This window comes from Anabas testudineus, chromosome 9 (assembly GCF_900324465.2).
Source record: "Anabas testudineus chromosome 9, fAnaTes1.2, whole genome shotgun sequence".
In the NCBI taxonomy this organism is placed as follows: Eukaryota; Metazoa; Chordata; class Actinopteri; order Anabantiformes; family Anabantidae; genus Anabas; species Anabas testudineus.
Window position 1 is genome coordinate 10,888,511 of NC_046618.1, and position 19,588 is coordinate 10,908,098.

Consider the following 19,588-nt stretch of genomic DNA (forward strand, 5'->3'; position numbering starts at 1 on the left):
CTCTCCAGTCTTTCCCTTTAGCTTGTCACTCTAATACACAGACTACGACACACACTCACACGCATGCACACACAGCGAGTAGAGACTGTGCACTCAGTCAAGGGCAGGATGGAGGACATGATGAGATGGCTTTTTAATTAGCTAGCACACACCGGGCCCATCTTGCTGCCCCTTACCCCCTCCACTTTTATGACTTCTAGATTGAATTTTTATACTATTTGGGGATGAACAGCCACCAAATAGGCCACACAGCATTCTATCATTCGTGACAGCAAACCATGGCTGTCCTCGATTTGGCCAAGCGCCGAATGACCCCGACATCAAAACTTCTTCTCAAATTTATTTCACAGAACAATAAGTCTGGACTTGAATAATTGATGATAAAAAAAAAAAAGATTGCTCATTTCTTTTTGTCTTGTTTTCTTCTTTTTAGCATCTAGTTGTCAAAATTGGGCACACAGAAAGCAAGAATGTGTAAATTAGTGTCAGTGTTTCAACAGTAGTTTTGTTATAAGTGTATGAGCCGACTGAGACAAATACTAGTACAGTTGGACCTGTCAGGCTGTTGGAAGTAATTCTATGCCCTTATTCTTTACCAAATATAAGCTATTTTGTTTTTTCATCAGGTCATTTTGACCTGCTGCCACCCTGTGAAAAGTCCTATTTCCTGTATCACATTAAAAACACAGCGCTTTCGTCTCTTTGTCGCCATCTCTCTGTGCTTCACACACGCAGTGCATCAATCACTCAGATCAGAGAGTTTCTGTCAGACTATCTCAGGTCATTTGGATAAACCACTCCAAAATATATGGTGATACAATTGGAGCACTAATTTAAAACACACCACTGTTCTTACAAATTACTGGCTCAAATGGTGCAAGAAATTGTCTGTTTTTCCCTGTAATTCTAGTTCATTGACCTTGAATGACAGCAATTTGTTGAGTGTGGAGTAGACACCAGAGACAGCACCAGATAGACTGCTCCATTATGGCAAAACTGATCTGCTTCCCCATGTCCCCCACCTTCTCCGCCCCATGTGCTGTTATTTCATCCCTTGTAACAGATTTTCCGAGGAAATGTCGATAACAACACTCCGTCAGCCAACTCCTTCACCCCTCCCATTGAAGCCCAGTATGTGCGCATTTACCCCCAAGTCTGCAGGAGGCACTGCACCCTACGCATGGAGCTGCTTGGTTGCGAGCTATCGGGTGAGTGAGCTGAACGTGTTTCAGCCAACCTTCTCATTCACCTGCGTGTGCCAGTTGTTAGAGAAAGGATCTGAAAATTCAACCACGGACATTAGAAAAAAATCTTTCTACTGTTGTTGTTGTTGTTGTTGTTGTTGTTGTCAGGCTGTTCTGAACCACTGGGGATGAAGTCAGGCCACATTCAGGACTACCAGGTCACTGGCTCCAGCATCTTCAGGACGCTTAACATGGACATGTTTACCTGGGAACCTGGGAAGGCCCGTTTGGACAAACAGGGCAAGGTCAATGCTTGGACAGCTGGGCACAGTGACCAGTCACAGTGGCTACAGGTGAGATGTTACATGAGCTAAATGTGTAGCTACAGTAGGGGTTCGATCAATATATACCGTAAGAACAGACATGATCAGCGGATAATAGCTTACTTTCACTTTGGTGAAGCTCTTTGTTTCTGCAGTTATACAGTATTTCACAGGGAAAGGCTTCACTGATGGCTACAGTGTCATCTGTGAATGATATGACATCTTTAAATTCTACCTTTACAAGTTAGTCCTCTCTCTCCTTCTTGGAAAGAGTAATATGAAGATCTTTTTCTTTCTTTCTTTTTAATCCGGCACCCACACCACCGCTGTTATCTTTGGCTTCCACCCAGGGTTTTCTGTTTCTATGAAACCAGCCAATCCATTTGTTTTCATTACAGTGAACTGATGGCTGAATATGTCTCCTCAAAGGAGGAGACATGTTTAGAAGTGAATGTTTACACCTCAGTCTTTCTGCTTAGCAAAACGGGAGATTGATGGATCCCGAGGAAGTTTAAGCTACATTTCATTTATTTCATTTTCATTTATGTCCTCACATACAGCCACATCTATCAGGTTCTTTTTTTCCTTTCTTTTGCGTTAAAAAGCAGTAGGTGATCTTTGCCTTTACAGTGAGAAGCCACATCTTACTTGAAGCTGTACAACTGACAGCATAGAAGAAAGTGTGGTGTGGACAGTCTGCTCAGAGAACTGGAGACCACAACTATTTCTCTGATTTCTTGGCCTTTCTCCTGCACTTGGTCCATGTTTAGCGCCTCACTAGCAGTGACACAGTTAGCGCTCCGTAGTCACACTGACTTGCCTGGCCGTTATTAGATTGGTTGGGTCTTGAGACAGATATGTTTTTTATTACACTGAAAGCTTTTTGCCAACACTGGGGGTATGCAGGGCTGTGTGTCGGAGGAGACAGCTACTTAGGCAGGACCCGTCCAGGCCAGGGAGCTAGGCTAAGCAGAATTGATTGCTGTGGGTAAAGGAAAACTTGTGGTCTCATATTACATGCTGTGCCGGCAGGAAAAGGGAGATGCTATACAGGCACGGCGAGAAAATCAATGGCTTCCACTGCCAAAGACCATTTCTGTGAACACAGGCATATACAAAATCTTGCTTTTGAAAAGTAGACATTAACGGTGGCATACTCTAGAGTGATGTTTCACCTTAAAATTAATGTATCTGCTGGAAATGACCTTTGTATATAGTTAACGTCTTATATTCATTTGTTTTACCTCCACAATTAGTGTCTTCTTTACACTGGTTGCCATGGCAAATAATTGATTCTCAGTGACATTACTGAATGACTTTAAACCTTACAGATTAATGATATTAATCAACCTTAATGACAAATTAAGTATTCCTATTAATCAAGACAGCTACTCCACTGTGGAGTGGAAGAGTTGGGAAACTCTTCAGACACCATCAAACTTATTTTAGTAGTAAACTACGGTGTCATCAGCTGATACATTGGTCTTTAAGAATGCGTTCACAATATGTATTTTAGGTTATCATTTTTAAAGAATCTTTCATCCCTTTTCTCATGACATTTTAAACAACAAGAACATAGTATAATATAAATATAAACCCATAAGAAATCAAATTTTGTATCATCAAATCTTTGTAAAATATAAAAAAAATTGCCAAGAACTGGAACAATTTGGGAAATGCCCAAGGTAAAATTCTTCTGGCCTGGCAGGAGATAAAATTGCACAAAGGGAGACCGAACCAGAATCTTTCAAGACGTTTTCAAGAGAGGAGCTGAAGCTCTCCGACTGAGCTGCCAAGTGTTCCAGCTGGCATAAGCTGATTAGTTAATTATGCTCATTAACATGTCCACATAGCAAAAAGAAATTTCCAGAGAGGCAGTAGCTACTTTTCAATTTCACAGTGCCTAATGTAAATATGCACTACAAATTTACCGTACTGTTCTAATACAGTGGAGTGGGTTTTGGTGGTTTGTGGTAAACATTCCTCACACCAACTATGTCGGAATGAAGTGATAAAGTATCTTCATCTCACATCTGCTTATTATAGTTCAGGTAAATTACCTAGCAAGGATACATACATGTGTTATGGTGCTCGACTCACATTTTATATGTACAAATGTCCCTAGACTCCCCAGTCTGGTAGCAGGCAACAGCAAAGTACAATTTTAGAGTTGTTTGCAGCTGTTATAACCAAGCAAGCAGACTCGCTATACCATATTAAAATACCTCACAAAGGCACCAGGAGATGAATAACGCCATAAACCAGTACCTCGCTAAAGACATGGTGCCTTTTAAAGCAGTGACCCGAGAGGGGTTTAATCCGAATGCTGCACATAAGATACAGACATTTCTGCATTTTATTTTTCTTTATTGGAAATTATTTGCACTAGAGAAAAGTCTGTTGGCTTAATTAGTGAATATTTAAGGAATAATTGTAATGAATACATCTTGGAATGAGTTAATATCCTTTAGTTCATTTTCCTGCTTTAGAACATATTATGTATGCAGCACTGACTTTACTTTAGCAGCAAGAAGCAGAGTAATCATCTATTGGATAGAAAGAAACACTGCATCTGCTAGTTGAGGGGGTCTGCAGTTGAAGGCATTTACTCTTTTAATTTAGAGTGTGTGTTGAGAATATTGAGTTGAAGCTTGACTTTACAAAATTAAACCACAAATCAAATCGCTGCCACAAAATCTGTCAGAAAGATTGTACCTCTAATATCTAGACACAAAACACAAAACTAAAAATGTGATCATTATTTAAAAATTATACTTATATATAATATACTCAAAGTGAACTTCTTATTTATTGTATGTAATTGAAATAAACATTTCTCAAATAGTCTTAGCATATATGTAATATGAGTTAAATGGTCAGTGATGTTATATTTTTACAGCTTCATCTCTGAGAGACAAATGTAAAGATATGAGTTAGCAAGGAATACGACTGACTCAGTTTGTTACATTTATTTGGAAACATGCTATGAAAGTATTTCAGTATTGGTGGTTCATTTCTTATCCTCTGTCTCCAAGGTTTTCACACCCAATTATCTCCTTAAAGTGATAAATATGTGTGGTATGTGGCTGTGACACCCAGATAATCACCTCTGCCACTGATGCAGAGTGAGCCAAAACCTGTGCGACAACTTTGAAAGAATTGGAGTTGCACCTGTACAAATGGTACATTGGTGCTAATGCTGAATTAAAAATACACTGTCAGGTGTACACGCCTTAGTTAATGCAAGCAATAACCTGCCATTTCTTTTTTGCTGTCCTGTATATATGTGCCTGACCAAATAACATCTGGGATCACAGATGAGTAGACGAAAGATTCACGTATTTCAACACACAGCTTTATTTGTGTCATCAGTATGTAACACAAAGAAAACAGAAAGTAAATGCTACTCAACACAAGCAGGTTTCCAATAGCAAATAATGACAATATTTCTGTTGTACTCAGTAAAGAAAAAGACTTCCCTATTTTGCACTGTACTAAACAGTTGTTGTTTAAAGTTTGGTTGCACCCCGATGAGTTGTAGCAGAGCACACATAACAATTAAGCTAATGACCCCAGTAAGCGTGGCTTGCATAGGCAGATGCTGAAGATGTAAACAGTGGCAGCACTGTAGGTAAGGCACTGCATGCACATGAGGCCTCACTGCTGGAGCACACAGGCCCACGGAGAAAACACAGTGGGAGACCAATACAGGGAACACAAAGACAAGTGGTGAGACATAAGTGAAGTAACCTATCATAGTCCCAGCTGTAATAACAGTGGCAGAAACACCCGACAGGCTCCTCTGTACTGGTGACAGCAGCAAGCAAAGGAACGGAGTCTGCGATTCTTGAGGAAATGGTGGTACCATCATGCTGGATGACCACCATGATAGTGAGGGTCAATATGCATTAGGTGCTATGTTGAAGCTTAGCTTGACATCCAAAAACAGCTGGCCTCAAGAATCCAGCTACATGTGAATAGGAATAAGATTTGAAAGCAATAAGAGGCGCTACAATAAAAGTGTAGTTTTTGGTGGTAGAGGTCCTACGATGACACTGCAGCAGTATGACAGAATTGGGTTGCAGCCATTTGGCTACTGTACATCTGTGTAGTATATATGGCTCATGATGAAACATTATGAAGGTTTGTGGGATCCCTCACCATCATGGAGACACGTAAGAATACTGACTCGTACTCATACAGGCATTTACAGTTCCACAGTGAACGGCTGGTGTTTGATCAACTACTGTACGAACCCCCGAGACAGAAGTGAGACAGTCCCCATATGTTGTTCGTCAGAGCCACTGCTTCTGCTTGAATTTCTGTTGGCCAAATAGACATATTTAATTTGTGGCTCAAGCCTCCCATCAAATAAGGACTACATGAATCCCAGGTCTACTAGTATCATTTGAGTAGTATTGGTAATGCCAGAGAAAATTGCCAGAGAATATTCTTTCCATGTTCTGGCTGGGAACAATATAAGCTGTGCTTTAAATGGATACAACCCAGCTCATTGATTTGGGATGATCAATCTTTTACTGCCCAGCTGCATGTTACCTTTGTCTTGTTAGTGACTTTTATGTCTCATTAATTTCATTAATAGTTACTCATGGTGACTTCAATCGATTTTACATGAACCCAAAAACTTAAGCGCACGCAGACTATGATATAATTAGGAAAATGAAGCAGGAGACGTGTATCAGTCCACTGATGAACTAATGAGTGACAGTGACACTGATTGCATGTGTGTCAGTAAATGTCTCTGCTGAAGAAAGGCATTCATTCATGGCAGTAGTCAGAGAAATCCATTTTGCAAGGAGAAAATCCCAAATGAAATCAATTTTGCAAAGAGCAACCTTAATGGCTTTCACTCGCAAGTAGCTTTTACTGTGCTTTTGATTCTAAATCGAATGTTACATTATTGTAGTGGAGCGTACAAAAGCGTTTGCTACAATCTTTATGTTAACGCACACACATTTTAGTGCACATATATTTAATCATATAGATATTCAAACACGAAAACCTATATCATTCAGAAATAGTAGTAATACTTGTGGATTCTTTCTGACAGAAAATGACGTGAAGTTTGAGGTAAAAAAAAAAGTGTAAATAACATGGGCTTGTCATAAAACCAATTATTCACAGCTAAAATGCCCAATCACTCTCATTGCGTTTCCAACAGTTTTCATCGCTTCCTTTTGTACAATTATTTTCAATTGTCTTAAAAGGCACTCATCACTCTGTAAGTCCTTTAAACTACAATACGTTTTATTTAACAGTAGAATTTAAAATGCGTTTGTGAATTACAGGAGCATAAATCAATATACTAAGGTAGCAAATTGCCCCAGACATTTAAAAATGGCTCCTAAAGCATCACTGCTTGTTGACACTTCACATAGAGCATTGTCACATGCGGAGTAGAGGCTGGAGGCAACAATAGGGAGATGTAATGCAAGATTGATTCCCTCTCGTTGCCTGTGAGCGTGCGTTTGTAGTAATCAAACCCGGGTATTATCATTACACTAACTTTGCCGAGCACAGCTTTCTAATCAAATCGCTACCTCAAATACAGCATTGCTGACAACTGACTCTATTTCCTTTAATCAATACAATTAGCTTGGTGTTTGTTTCATCTAGCCACAGAGGAGAATGGCTTTAATTTGTCCCATTGAAACTCTCATCTCTGCTTGTGTGTTTATGCAGCAAAGATGAAGTGTGTCCTTTAAAAAACACAAAACAAAAAAAAAAAAACAGAAAAACTTCCTCAGAGGGAGCAGAGGCATTGTACCATGAAAGGATTTAAGAGGGATTTTGATCATCTGGAATAGCAATGATCATGTCTTCATTTGAAGAGACTCGTGCTTTGTTGAAATTACTTGCATGGAAAAATGCACAGTAAGAGTTAATTGAGAACTTTCAAGGGTGAGCTTTCTTCTCTGTCCCTCAAGCTTGACCCCCTCCCCCCCACCGGAAAAGCCCTTCAACCATGAATTGTTAAGCACGGGTATCCTCTTAAATCCAGCATTCTTCTTACTGTCATTGTATATTGATCCTGTCGAAAATAGATAAAGGTACTTATCCCTGCAAATCAAGCTGTTCTAATCATATTAAATACATCCTTTATTTTACCGGCTGCTCAGCATTTTATCATTAGTTGCCCTGCTACTCTACACACAGCAACCGAATCAATAGGAACTGTACCTGCAGCCAAGTATTCTTGCCGAACTAATCAAAGAAACTGAATGTTAGAGGAACAATGTCTCCAGGTGGTTTCTTTTGCAATCAGCGAGAGGCACACAACCATTTAGCCACAGCTGTCGTGCTGAAAAAAAGTGTTAAGTGTGAAATGTATTAACGCTGGCTTGAACGTACCTACTATTCAGGCTGCATCCAATCTTCTGCACATGCTGATCTTATCTCGATTCATCCTTCGCATTTCAACATCACAGTATTCATTATCCAAAATATTCAATAAAACATGAGCAGTTTTAACACCAACTCCTACAACTGTCATCAGATATTTGTAATATATTAGGTACGAATATGTCTTTTTGTTTTGTTGTTGTTTTTTGTTGTTGACATGATCTTAGTGCAACACTTTCCAGTGAAACTAAACTAGAAAGCCAGAATAACAGATGCAACCATGACTGCAAATTGCTCAGCCAGCACTTGCTTTTACAGATGTGCCAGGCCAGTTTCAAAAAGGCAAGATGAAATTCTCACCACGTAGTCATGTAGCATGTGCGCATGAATATAAGACTTGGCAAGGTTTTTGAAAAAAGGAAGATCATGCAAAGGGGGACTCTTTTCACATTGGCTGATTTACCTCAATTTGATTATGTTACAGATCCAGAACTGTGTTTAATAAGTAAAACAGACATGTTCACACCTAATCAGATATGGATGCCATTTACTGGGTTCAGTGTTGCTAAAAATCCATTATGCAGTTTAGGTGTACCCCTTGTTGTAAGACAAATAACAGAGGCACTGTGGGTCTGCCATCAGAAACATTGTGACTATTTGTGGTACCCCCCTTTCCCTTTTTCCATCTCTCGCTTTTCTGCCTCTTTTATTATTTTTGTATATTGTCAGTGTTGTGTTTTTTTTTTTTTATAAATAATTGATCACTAAACAGGGATTGGTCAGTTGTCTGTGGAGCAGCAGATCAGACGAGATTTGTCTGTAATGTAATGGTTATGTAACTGCTATTGTAGCTACCCAATTAAAAACAATTTCAAAATTCTAAATGTATACAAATGTGAATAGACATAAGTACAGTCTGGTTAAAAAACAAAACAAAAAAAACATCAGTCAGCCATATTGATAATAATTTTCAGGAGTTGAAGAATCTTAGAAAGAATCCTAATTTGAAGACATGCCTGATCTAAATTTCATTAAGGCGCTGTCATCAGAGCCTCATTTTAATCTTGTCCAATATGGCTCTTTCTTTGCTTTATTTTATTCAATCTCCCTGCAGCTAGTACGCTGATTGAATTAGTTTCCAAATGAACTTACGGAAGGGATGGTGAATCTGCTTCACTGGTTCAATTGGGTGGTTTTTACTGTCCACTCCCTCCAACTATATTGTTAAATGTACAGGTCTGCTTTGAAGCCGTGTAATAGCACCTCCTTTGTTTTCATTATCCAAGGAAGTCATCCTATTCTTCTGCACCACATCTCTGATCTTCATCTCCATCTCCCTTTGTCTACCTCTGTCTCTCTCGCTCCCTCTTAGCTAGCGTAGGATGCATTTATCTGTTTTATCTCGGGATGATTGATTCATGAGTCTGCAGCAGTGCCTGCTACAATCACGGGATCTGCAGGAAATGTCAGAAGGGGAAGGCGCAGGAGCCTGAATCAGTGCAGCAGAGATTGGGTCCAAAGCGTTCTGCATGTGTATCTTGTAGTTTGCGAGTTTCCCTTGACAAGCAAGATATTACTCACTTCCATATGTTTAAATCAGACATCTATATGTTTTGTATTCAGGAGCGTAGTTTACTCAAGCAGCACGGCAACACGTCATAGTAATGGAATTAATTCAGTTAAGTTAATAGAAGACTCTTTATAAAATTGGGCGCTGATACATTTCAAGGTGAACATTGTCTTGCAGAGAACACTATGTTCATAAATTGTATTCAGTTTATAGTTTCATGGTTGCCTTGTTCATTGCGTGCAAAGCCCACAAATGTATTTGTGCACAGCTTCATGTATGTGTGTGTGGGCACACGAGAATTTCATGTGAATATTTTATGTAGTGTGAGAAGCAGAAGAGGTGAGAGAGGAGTGAGGTACGATGAACTGCTTTATTTTTAACCCACCTATTTTGTAGGACCTCTAAAAACCAGTGTCAGTATTGTTAGGTGGGAACACCATATTTTGGATCATTAAACCATTTTCCAATTTCCACTTGGTTGATATTCTGTAAGAAAGCATTTTATCCTCCTGCCTGAACTACAGCACTGTAGAGATTTGATTCCAGACAAGATCACAGAGGGAGAGAGTCCACTTTAGATTGTATCTGTGTAAGTGTCCGTCGCTTGTCTAGCCAAAATGAACATTAAACAGAGTGTGAAATCTCTCAAGTCTCTTACCATTTTTATGCATATGGATCCGAGCCCCTCTATTCACTTTTACTGACACGGTATGCAGCTCTCTGGTTCTGCAGCTGCTGTTCTCCTTGCTTTAATAGCTCTAAATGATCCAGACCACCATGGTTGATTTCCTTTTTGTTCTTTTTTGCCATGCCCAATTCCCTTTTCTCCGTTCCTGCAACCATTTAGACTTTACTTAACATGCCCAACTGAAGCTTCAGCTGTTTTATGGCTGTATGTTCTAAGGAGTTGCCGTTAATAATGTTTGTTCCTAATGCACTAGGTTTGATAAAAGGCTACTTTTGTTTTAGATGAAAAAGTAGGAATCAAATAAATGTGCACTTTTTATTTCAAAGCACTTGGGCTACTTATTGAATTATAAAATAAAACATTGACCGTGCAGGTGTTACACACTGTTCAATCCAGGCTAACATTAGCATGTCAGCATTTCTAATCATACATAACACAGTCTCACCCTTACTTTTATTTTTATGTTTTTCTCCATGGGCTGTGGCAAGCAGCAGGATAGTCACATATATAGTACGTACATCTGTTACTTTTAACTAAAAGTAAGAGTTTACCACCATGTTAGCCACTTTGTGAGGTATTTACAGTTAGGTCTGGGAGTATCTCGACAGTGACATTGTTTTTATTATTATTTTACCTTTATACAGCACCACAATGAATTTGAAATAAATCAATGAAGATGTGTCTGAAGCATAGAGTGTTAGCTTTAGTTTAAAAGGTTTTAAAAAAATATTACCAAAACATTTACCATTTAGGAATTAAAGCCGTTTTAAGCAAACAACCTTAAGTGGTAACTACAGTGTTCAGTCTCAACACTGACGTGACAAAGGTCACTGAGGCTAATGTTATTATTTTTGTAGATATTTGGTCATAAACCAAAGTATTGGACAACTGACGTCTTGACCTGGGATCACCAAAGTTACAATTGATTTTGAGGGAAACATGAACATCTAATCAGTGCTTTGGATCTGAATATACACATTTCTGTTGTAATCCATATAGTTGATATTTCACTAAATACCCAAGGTAGGACTTTAATTTCTCTTAATTTCACTTATATGTTCAGTGACAAGAGTGAAGAGGAGGGACGAGGAATGAACAGGATGTTTACTGCATCACTATGTTTGTGCCATGTGAAACCGTTTGCCTTATAATTGTGTGCACTTGCCACCATTTTGCAATTTTCCTGTGAGTCACTGCAGAGTTTTGGCCGTGGGATGTGCCTTGACCAGCCAACCAGCTGACTCTCATAATGTACTGCCAAAGCAAGTCATCTTGCCCTGTAACAAAGACATCTATCTTCACGTCATGTCGTCAGCTCGTTCCACATGGAAGTGTTTCTTACAGCAGAGTGTGTCTGACACACATTCACGTACACACACAAACAATGTTTACTGGTCAAATACCACAGAAGATAACGTGTTTCTGTTTAATGTGAACTGACCAGTCTAAGACAGGATGATGTTTTCTCTCTGTGACATTTCCTCCACTAACCTCAGTGCTCCAAGGTAACTGAGTCACACCTCCGACTGTGTGCACACCTTTCTTTCACTGTGTGAGCGCACAGCGGGCGTTCATTCCTTCTGACATCCCACCGTCCCAGGTGGAAAGACTGGTCAAAAAAATGTCAGAGAGGAGAGGCACTGTGTGTGTGTGCTGTATGCACCATGTGTCCCACATGAAAGCCATAGTAAAAACATAATGTTATGTGAAAACATAATATTAACAAACGCAGGGACTGTGAATGTGTGCTACTTCATGGGACCTGTTAACATGTAGACCCGGCTGCACATACTGTACAGCACAGCATGACAACCCATCAACAGTCTTCTTTTTATCCTTTGACCTTCAGCTATTAATAAACAGATTTTCTTTTTTTCAATAACTCATTAGGGCTCTTTGTCCAACACACTGAGTTTATGAAGAGCTACAGGCTGTTTGTTTGCTGCAGTAATGAACAAAACAAACAAAATTAATGTCTAATTTATTTGGGTCGATGTGATTGCTGAGTATGGCATTAAGCTGCTGCACAGCTTTTCTTCTTGGGTTACTTTTGTGCTACTGGGACAGTATAAAAAAACTAACCTTTCATGCTCATTGAGGCTCAGACACCTGATTCATCTTATTGAAGTGGCTTAGCTGGCTCACCTTTGTGAGGAATGGTACATTTTAAATTCAGAAAGGTGTCATGACATAAACAACCTATTCTTTGCACTCAGTCGAGGAGTGCTGCACTCAGCCAGCCACCTGTCGGGAAATTGTGTGTCTTCAGCATCATTCCTCTTTTTGTTAGCCGTTTCTGGTTTGCTTGAGCCTTAAGATGCTTTTCTAGAGAAGGGAGGGTTTCAACAGCACAGTATAATGGTACAATGTTGTGCTTCAGAAGCGGCAGATTTTTCAAGTAATAGTTCTTGCAAATGGGAATTAGGTTACATCTATGTCCTGAAACATATTGTATTGTGGGGCTGTGATGGCTCCCACTTTTCTCTGAATTTAATAAACACTTTTATGTCCCTATCAACTGAACCACTTGCTCCCCCAAAACATCACAATAAGTCAGGATAATAACAATATTTTATGTAAATTGGAAAGATTTCAGTTGTGGGGTGATGGGCTACCAGTTGCGTTGTGCTCTGAATTCTGCCCTGTGACCTAGGAGCACTGTGACGCAGAACATGTGCATCACACACACGCTACAGGCTCCATAAAATATACAGAGTCTTCAACACATAGAGTTCAATTAGCAGCTGGAGGGATAATGTCAGCAGAATGCTTTGTATGCATGTTCTGTATTCATAGAATAGGAAACTGAGCCTCATTGGGATTCTCATAAAGCTGCATTAATCTCTTTATCCTGCGATGGCAAATCCACTTCAGATGAAGCCATGAGAATTACATAGCGCCTCATCTTAATGAACGGTAGAGATGAGTGTTTGCCTGGCAGAAGTGCACAAACACTGCCACCAAAGACAAGTACAATTAAGTAAATGTCCCTGTCTCCATTTTAAATGTGTGATTTGTCGGGAAAACTAGAATCTTAGATGAGAGCTACATTAATCTTATTTTTTAATCCCACAAACAGCAAGTGAAATCCTAAAATTGATTGTTGTGTTTTAAGTCTTTGGAACATCTGTGTCAGTAGCATTGAGAGATTGATAAAATACTCCTAGTTTGTATGGGTTAACAGCTCAGGGAGGAGGGAAGAGGCTTGAAAATGTGATGGTAGAGAGAACAGAAGGTAGCGCTGGAAGAGAGGCCTCGCTTTAACAAGCTTATCTCGCTCCCTAATTCAGTTTGGGCCATCAAAGTGTTGAGAGCTGGTGTCGCTAGGGGCGGTCGTATTTTTTGACCGCTACCTGTGACAGCAATTACAGGTTCCCCTTCAAGCATGCCTTTGTTTTGGTGGCAGACTTGAGTGCTTGGGTAGGACGAGATTACCTCAATGTTCTACAACTGGAGCATAATCAAAGCCTCACAATGTGAGGTGTCATGCCCCCTCTAAATCAACCAAGCAGCCCTCGCAACTGTTTTATTTTTTCTTTTTGGTCCTTTTATCCGGTTATTGTGACATTAGTGCCATTATTGCAGGTATCCTATTTTACTACTTGAAGGTATTTATATAACTTACAGAAAAAAAGATATTCTACACTGCTGAAACACCTGCATTAATGGAAGCAGGGGCGGTTTCCATTTGAAGGAGAGACATCATGAATAGTGTATTTACAGCAAATGAAGCATGCATACATAGTGTGCAGCATCTGCATAATTGCTTAGCTATAACCATGGCATTGTTAAAGTATGCCAGCATGCTAACGCCAAGTGCCTTTTTGTCTTACTTTTATTATCATTTTTCCACTTGGATGGTTTTCAGAGAGCCGAGAGTCTGCTTTGTAGTTGCTAAGGCATGGTTTTTGTCTACATGTGTGTCAGGACCCAGGCCTGTGGCTGCTTATGTACACAGCAGGAGGTCTGCATTAAGAAGGCTGCTCTAATACCCAGAGAGCAGTTCTCAATCTTAAAGAAGCTGAAAGAAAAGAGAAGCTGAATACTTAGAAGAGATAAAACCGAAAACCTAGAAGAGATAGAATCTCTGACTGAGCTTTTTTTGCAACACTGCTGTTTCAGGCTCTGTCACATAGTGCATAAAAGTGCAGTGTGATGTGCAAGGTCGTGTTCTGCAAGCTGTCAGGACCAGAAGATGGAATGAAACTGAGCCACAACTTATGCATTACTTTGTTGTTTAATCTACACGGGACCCTATTTTGTTTTGTCAGAGCAGTGTGACGCTGTATAGGTTGGCCTGTGACCAGACCAATTAGTGTGATGTATGGTTGCTTCAGTGTTGTGTATGTTCAACAGAAGAAATAAATCCACATGATTATGTTTCTCTCTCTTGCTCTCGGTGCTTCTAAATTTTGCCATTGTCTTCCCGTTTGACAGCAAAATCTCTAGTTGCACCCTGTTTTTTATCCTGCATTGACTTCACATCGGTGCTGGGGTTTTTGCCCTTATTATTCTCTCTTCAGCAGGTGAAATGCATGATTGACCTGGACAGTCTAAAACTTTTCCCTATTTTATCTCCTAGATTTATCGATGCATTCCTAGATTGATTTGATGTCATGCATTTCTCTGTAGATTTGCTGACACTATGTTTCTGTACATGTCTGTTCATTCTGCTCCTATCATCATGAATTATTGCATCAATAAGGATTAGGGAGCAGGTTCCATAAGTTGTCGTACTGTGCAAACGCCGGGGTTACTTTCTTTGTCAAGGCAAACTGTTGTGTTAGCTATGCCCAATATGTGTGCAATGCCTCCGATTGTTTTCCTTCTTTTCTCAGATTCAAAATGACTTACATCCCTGCCATAGACACCTCTCTGGTTTTCATGTTGATTTATCCTTTTTTTTAACAAATAAAGTCTTCACAGGTAAAACCCAAGGCTGAAAACAAGAGTAGTCATACTTTATTTGAAACTATTAAAGGTGTGTTGTTGTGTGCAAAACAATAAACAATTTGTTTAATGGGCTACACAGATGTAATGGTATTTTTGGACAGTTTCCATTATGTGGAATGAGCATTATACAACACCCGCTGCTTTATGCTTATGAAAGAGCAGCTGGGAGTGAAGGATTTTTCACTATTTCCATTACAATAAGTATTCTTACACTGTACACACTATATGGCTCGTGTAAGGAGGCATCATCTTTCTCTTTTACTTTAAGTTGTTAACATACATTATTTATTTGACATAATTGGAAAAAATCTTACTTAGAAAAAAGCTTGACCTGCTTTAGACATAACTACAACTGTAGATACATGTGGAGGTGCTATAGTACCTATTGCATTGTGGGGTTCACCTTAACTAAACTGTCAATAAAAGTAATAGTTTGTGTGTTTCTTGCCTACAAACCTTGCACTATAAATTGTTTGCAACAAATTAGAACCTATTAAAAATTAACCCAAATGGAGAAGCCTTGGTCTCAAAAGCTGCTGTAACACGCAGTTTCTGTTCTGCTGATTGTTGTTGTTCAATATTCTGTGAATAATTGAAAGTGACTTCTTGCATCTTTCTACAGTAAACCAGTAATAAATAAAGATGCTGACAAATCTACCATCTCTGGCACTTTTTTGCTGCTCAAGTATCAGTAGTATATACATGTAGCAATGAAATGAATCATTATTCTCTTATTCTCTCTGTTTCTCTTCTCTTGTGGCCTGTGCTACTCTCAGGTGGACCTACTTGTGCCAACCAAGGTCACAGGTATCATCACCCAGGGAGCTAAAGACTTTGGCCATGTCCAGTTTGTTGGCTCATACAAAGTTGCTTACAGCAATGACGGGGAGAGGTGGAATATATACCAAGATGAGAAGCAAAGGAAGGACAAGGTGAGTAACGTCCACACCACATAATGACAGGCTTAAGTCATATCAACCAACATTTTCACAAGGCCGTATATAGATGATGAAACACATATGTCATATTCACAATGAAAACATACTGAAAAATACTGTGGTTTCATAAATCCAAGTTCATGGGTACTGTGATTCTGTGGACAAAAACCTGAAGGAGACAAAAATACAAAGAAGCAGATGTCAAAAAACTGTTGAAACTGAAAAAGAAACTGAAAATGTCCATTTTGGGACCTGTCTGTTTCTCCTTTCCACTTCCCTTTAGCATCTCCTTATCTGTGGCTCTGAGCTCTGAGCATGCCTGGTCTGTCCTATTGCCTCTGTCTGGTTTGGGATCAGATAAGACTGTGCTGTCAACTGGCCCAACCAGTGCTATGCTGAAAGTCTTGTTTACAGCCCTTCAGTAGAGTACACATGTCCATTCCAATCGCCCACGACAATAGAGACAGTGCAGGTCTGCAGCAGCCTCTTTGCTGATATCAGGAGAGCTGCAGGCGCCAGGTTACAGCTAAAGCTGAAGCCTCTTGTCTTTCAGATACTGGTGGCAAGAGAGGTAGTGTTTACTTCTCTCTCTTGCTGTGTTATTGAAAGATAAGCCCTACTTCTTCTGCTTATTTGTGTACAGGAGATGGGTTGACAATAGAAAACCGGTAGAATTTATACATGGACAATAAATTGGACAAACAAACAAAGGTGCTTGAAAAAAATCTATTATACAGTAATAAAAGAAAAAGTATTAACTACCCTTTTGAATAATGCTCAAATTTAATTTGGTCTTTTTCACACTGATCCACTGAAAGACTCGCAGACTTGCAGCTTACACACGCTCTGTCAAGTTTCATGGGGATCGTGAATGAACAGTTCGAACAAACAGTGAACTGTGGGTTGACGGTCGGGCTCTGACTCGATCACTAGTCGAAAATTGATTGTTTCAGACTGATTAATCCCACCTTTTCACAAGGAGTTAGCGTTAATGAGATTTGGTCACTAACATAATCAATCTTCCTGAACTGTCCACATAAAGCTGCCTGTTCTAGTTAAATTTTGGGAAAGTTTCATTGGAAACATGGTCGTATGAGACACAAACATTGAAAAGAAATCACACGGCAGAACTTCACGTATGCTTTAAGAAATCAGCAAACTGAAGCAGAACTAATTTAATGGAGTCCACCAGATGCATTAGAAGACAGTAAAATATTAGCCATTGTAACTTGAGGTGTCATCGAGGTGTCAACAGAGCAGAGATAGACAGGGGTTCCCAATCCTGGTCCACAAGGGCACTGTCCTGCCTGTTTTCCTAATATCTCGGCCATACCCAATGCTAATTACCTGTGTCAGGTGTGTTCTGCCAATTAGACGTGAAGTGATGGGCTGGTTGCAAAACAAGCAGGACAGTAGCCCTTGAGGACCAGGATTGGACACCCAGTGATCTAGGATGTACGATGTGGTCAAAATAATAATACAATGGATGTTATACTGTGGAGTGTTTGAAAAAAAGAGTCTGGTAATTGACAATGGCCTGCCTTAAAATACTGCAGCAATTAGGAGGGAGACTTAATACTGAAATGTAGAAGCTGCTGCGCTGACATATGGCAGGAAAATCACTCAAATCTAAAATACCTCTCATTAACTCGGTAAACTGTGATGGTGAACAGATTCATTTAAGCATTAAGTTTTTTGAATCGCTTGTGTATTATAATTAAATCATATTCAAACTCCAAATTCATTCCGATCAAGCTACTGTAATTAAATGTCTTCTCCTCAAGGAGAACTTGTGTGTTCATAATACGACACGTCTGCATCGTCAATTTCGATCGAACCAACCAGGAAGAGAAAAATCAAAGTATGGAAAAGTTGGTGAATGACACAAATCCTCTTAAATTGCTTGGACGTGGCAGTTAAAAGCTAATTTGTTTATACGAGTGGCTCCTTCAGGATTTCCCTATATTTTGCTGCATTCAATTTACCCTCAACCTTTACAATCCTCCCAATATTGCTGCAGAGAAGCCTCCCAACAGCTGCTGCCACCACCATGCAGTGATGATTTAATGTATGTTAATGTGCAACGTTGGGTTTACGCCAAACATAGCATCTAGTGTGATGACCACAAAGCTCAATTTTGGTCTCCTGAGACCATAAAATCTTCCTCCAGTTGACTTCAGAGTCTTCCCCGGCTTTAGCAGCATGATGTTCGTCAGATATGTACCACCCTCAATACATTACTGGAGGATGAACTGTGATGTGACTTTGCTAGTTTCACACATTTAACACATGATTTAGACTCAAACACAGTTGAAGCGTGTCCAGATCAACATGAGCACAGGGATTCTGGTCACAGATACAGTTCCCTGCAGCAATGTGTAGGTGACGAGGAGCTGCAGGAGAAACGTTACTCGAACCACTATGATGCTCAGTTCTGGAAAAGGAAGGAAATTATGAATAAAGTTAAAGTTTAGTTAATCATAATAACGTGACGTGGTTGGGCTGTCACCAAAGGCCTGACCACATTCTTCTGCTGCCTTCCACAAACCACTTGTGGACATTGAAGCGTAGTAAAATAGTAAAGCCATCAGCGTAAAAGGGGCTGCACCAGTGATGATTTAGATTTGAGGGGTGAATATATATGGAATCATTTCTGTTTTATAATTTAATTAATTTAGATTACTTTGTAGATATCTGCTTTCTATGAAAGGGGATTAGGGACACCATAACATATTATCTGTTATATTCTTATGTTTGTGCACATAAAAACATCAGTTATGATATCTGACTTTCTCATAAAAACCACAGAAGTTAGATGATTTCAAAATGAGATTTTCTTAAAGGAGGGCTTTTACTTATACTTTATTGTGGAGGGATTGGTGCGGTGGGTTGGCTGGCGTAAGGGGAACAAGAGCTGTGGGACCGGGGCGTCAGTGTGATAGATATAAAGCTGAAATATGACAGCACCTTGTTAAAGCAAATAATACCCCTCAGTAGCCGTATATCAATTCATGCCCTTATCCTTCTTGCGGAGCCAGTGCAGAAGCCGATGCCCAGAATTTTCAAATCCCTTGCTTGAGGAGTTTATAATTTCAACACCCATGATGATCTTTGGATCCGGGCCACTGCATGCTCAGCATGATTTTCGCTCAAGTAATCTCAATACTGAGCACTGGATGCGTTCCAAAGGCCTAGCAAGCATCATCTGCGATCGCAATGAGAAGTGTAGAAAAACACTAGTGATATCTCAGTAACCTATAGGCATTCCTATAATCATCTAAACCCTCCTCTGTGTTGTTAATGTTGTATGTATGAGTTAATCTGAGTGTGTACGTTCTGTATTAGAGGGCAGGCGTGTTTTGCAAGGTTTCTGAGAATGTCAATCAGTTTGTCCCCAGACAGAGCCAAGGGGCTGTTCAGATGTATGATTCTTCAAGGTGTTTTCCCCCTTCAGTCAGCTGAAGCAGCCATTAGTGCTGGAGGACACATTTGGCTGTTGGACTCCCGAGGCTTCTCCTGCCACACCACAATGCTTGACTTGGCAGGGGTATACTGCGCATGTGTGTGTG

General features: G+C 39.8%; 1 protein-coding gene across 3 annotated transcripts in view; it reads left to right on the top strand.

The window, feature by feature from the left end:
- LOC113150009 (EGF-like repeat and discoidin I-like domain-containing protein 3) overlaps window positions 1-19,588 on the top strand; it is an 87,091-nt gene that overhangs the window by 61,561 nt on the left and 5,942 nt on the right. For all 3 annotated transcript variants that reach the window (XM_026342375.1, XM_026342376.1, XM_026342377.1), the window contains 3 exons: window positions 1,064-1,208; window positions 1,353-1,537; window positions 15,858-16,013. In XM_026342375.1, the coding sequence (XP_026198160.1) occupies window positions 1,064-1,208; window positions 1,353-1,537; window positions 15,858-16,013 (486 nt within the window). The remainder of the gene's footprint in view (window positions 1-1,063; window positions 1,209-1,352; window positions 1,538-15,857; window positions 16,014-19,588) is intronic.